The 3305-nt window shown below is 38.4% G+C and overlaps 1 protein-coding gene across 1 annotated transcript; it reads right to left on the bottom strand.

Annotated features, from left to right (window-relative positions):
• Positions 1-2557: 2557 nt before the first annotated feature.
• LOC116894715 (keratin-associated protein 20-2-like) lies at positions 2558-2716 on the bottom strand. The gene has a single exon (XM_032896413.1). The coding sequence runs from the start codon at positions 2714-2716 to the stop codon at positions 2558-2560; it is 159 nt and encodes a 52-aa protein (XP_032752304.1).
• Positions 2717-3305: the final 589 nt, after the last annotated feature.

Here is a 3305-nt window from a genome sequence, read left to right as displayed (position 1 = left end):
ATTAGATTTCATTCGCTAAATAAATTTGACCACAGGTTTTGGGAAACATCTGAAATTAGGAGGAAAAAAAGGATATAATCTATATACCTTTATAATTCAGCTGATAATGATAACATTAGAAAGCTTGGTCAGTTCTAGTTTTTTGACATAGTAACAAGGTACATGTTCTTGGAGCGTCCCATAGAAATGAAGAACACAGAAATGCATAGTATATAGCCACTAGGCTCAGGGGCTGTTTTGAGATGTTTTGACTTTGAACTGAAGAGGGTCAGTCAGCAGTTTGAGGATGACCCAACAGCACAGCTTGAGTGACCACACAGCTCCTGAAGGCAGAAAAACCCTCTAGCCTAAGGCATCAGGAGCACTGAAGTTTCACTAATCATCAACCTTAACCTGATATGATGTAGACAGAAGTAGAATCATTGCATGCCCAAGGAACTGGGAAGAAACAGCTTTCAGCAAAGTTATTAAAAGAAGGAAGATTAAAAAGATAGAAAAGAGATTTCTGCACACTTCACACACAGCATATAAATCTTACAAGTGTTTATAAACAAACCTAGATGTTAGTAACTGTACACAAGTTCAGTGAAAATAAATGGAAAACTTTCACATTGGGTTAGAATAGTAATGAGATATTACTGTAACAAAGTAAATTAGCTTTAATATATAAGATGTTACAGATGGATTTGGTTTATTGAGATTGAGATCTTCCAGATCTGAGTTTATTGTTCCAGACATTCTAGTATGCTTGTCATAAATCATAATAGAACTGTCAGAGTGAAGAACAGTGGGCAGAAAGACTGAATCAAAGAAAAGGGCGTCTGTCTGAGAAAAATATGGATAGAAAAATCTATAATAGAGCCCACAGCAACAGAAGTTGCCTGTGAGCAATGAGTGAGTGACTGCAGAATTGATGGGTGCAGACATTCCTTTCCTGTAGCCAAAGCCTGGGTAACCATTCAAAATATGCACAATAGACTATGGGCCTACACACTGGAAGTCTCACGCATAATTCCAAGGAGTCTCAGAACTTCGAGTCTTACTCTTGTCTTATGAATTATGCAAAGTTTGTGTCTTATGGGTTAACATAAATTTTATCAATTAAAACAGTAGGTGTTTATTGTGGTAAAAATAAAAAAGGGCACAACTGGTTCCCGCATATCACCCCTCCACGCTGGCCCCTGATAATCTCGAACCTGGGTGGTCACTCCTTGGCATTAGTTTTGGCACCTTAGTGACATATAGAATTAACATTAATCTATGTCAGCAGTGGCTGGTACCAGTGTAGCACCACACCACATTAGCCTAGCTATCTTCTAGCCCCAGCTGTCTCTCCACTCCCATTGCTAGTCACCCTGGCCAGCCCTGGCCAGCCAGGAACTCTGGTCCAGCACCCGGTAATATCAAAACTCAACAAACTATAACACAACAATCAGATTTGTATGGTAAATTCTCAATCTACAATACATCAACACAATAAACTCAGAACCAATTGATAAGGATATAAACTGCCCAACTAGATAAAATAAAATAAATTTGCCTACAGAAATCCATCCCAATTACCTTGACAATTTAAGACCACCCAAATATGGGTCATCTTTCTCCATCTTCATCTTGATTCTCCTGCTTCTCCTTCTCCTCTCTCCTTCCTTGACTTTTTCTCTGCCTACCCTTCCTTCTCATCAGTGATAGGCTTTGTCTTATTCTGGACTTGCCTTGCTGAATAATGACATCATCCTACAGATATTAGGTGATATTTGGGGTCAATTTACTGGTTAGGACATTGGCTCATCTTTTGGACTGTAAGACTTGTAAATTATTTTCCATAGTAAATGTGAACAGCAATTTTGAATGGATGGACTCTTGAATTTCTAGAAACCTTCCAGCCCAGAAGCACTAAAGCTAAGAACTGTGTGTTTTCCTCTTAACTCTGCCCCCCAACTTTGTTTTTCTCTTCTCTTCTCTTCTCTTCTGTTCTCTTCTCTTCTCTTCTCTTCTCTTCTCTTCTCTTCTCTTCTCTTCTCTTCTCTTCTCTTCTCTTCTCTTCATCTCCCCTCTCCTGCCCTCTCCTCTCCTCCGTTGCCTTCCCTCCCTCCTCTCATTTCCTCTCCTGTCCTCTCTTCTATTTTCCTTTCCTCTCTCCCTCCCCCCTCTCTCCTCAGTTTCAGTGGCCCTCAGTTTTTCTTTCTTTGTTCCAATCGCTTTCCCTCTTATGCACACAAACTCCTCTGATTTAACATGTAGAATGTACAGAAAAGCCATTTAAAACATTACATATAACATGGAAATGTTTAGTGAAATATGCACTACCATTTTCACATTTGTTCCTCTTAACAAGAATTAATGAGGACATAAAGGAACAATATCTTTAAAAAATATACAATTAGAAGAAATTCAAAGACATTAGTTAATAAAGATTTCCCATGTTAACGTGAATTATGGTTTTAAGATTATCTTGGGTGAGTTTCCCCATTAGTAAACATGTAAGAGTAATGGGAATGTCATACTTGGCAGGAGTTGGATGAGTCTAAACAGGGTCAGTGGATCCTGAAGTGGCTCAGTAGAATCCATAGGACCAGTATCTCCAATGGCAACATGGGCGGCAGCAGCCATATCCAAATCTGCCATAACCATAGCCATAACTTAGGTCTCCATAGCCACAGCCACAGCCATAACCATAACCAAGACCCCCATAGTAGTTTCCATAGTAGCACATGGTGTCAAGAGTAGAAGCTTAGCTGTCAGGTAGATGTCCTATGGTTTAAATGACATTTCTGTAAGCAAGGGGCCTTTTATATATAAGGAGGGGAGGGTGGGGCAAACCACAAGTATTGCACAAACATAATTTAGAATAACTTCCACAAGAAAATGTATCTAATGTTTTGTTTACCTAGTAAAGGGGAGTTCCCTGGAAGATTGCATTGCTAATTTCATAAAGCACCCAAAGTTAAATCATGTGATTATTTTAGACATTTTCCAGCTATTTTGAATACCAATTACTAAGCTTTATCATTTTTTTTCTCCACCCTCAAAACCAAGGAGTTTTCAGGCCCAAGAACTACATTTCCTAAGAGGAATTTTAAAACAAAATATTTCATGAAATTTCATGAATGGGAGTCCAAAGATGTAAGAAGCTTTAGACATGGTGCATGTTGTCTTCACCATTAAAATGTGACTATGCTTATTAGATTTATATTACTGGAGTAAAACACCTATGACTATAACTTAAATTAGGGAAAACAAATTTTAATTTATATTTTCATAGGTTTCAGTCTATGGTCAGCTCCATACATAGCTGTGGGCTG

The sequence above is a fragment of the Rattus rattus genome, chromosome 2 (assembly GCF_011064425.1).
Source record: "Rattus rattus isolate New Zealand chromosome 2, Rrattus_CSIRO_v1, whole genome shotgun sequence".
NCBI classification, from domain to species: domain Eukaryota; kingdom Metazoa; phylum Chordata; class Mammalia; order Rodentia; family Muridae; genus Rattus; species Rattus rattus.
Note: the sequence above shows the minus strand (reverse complement) of the source record. Positions and strands in the feature narration are given on the sequence as shown.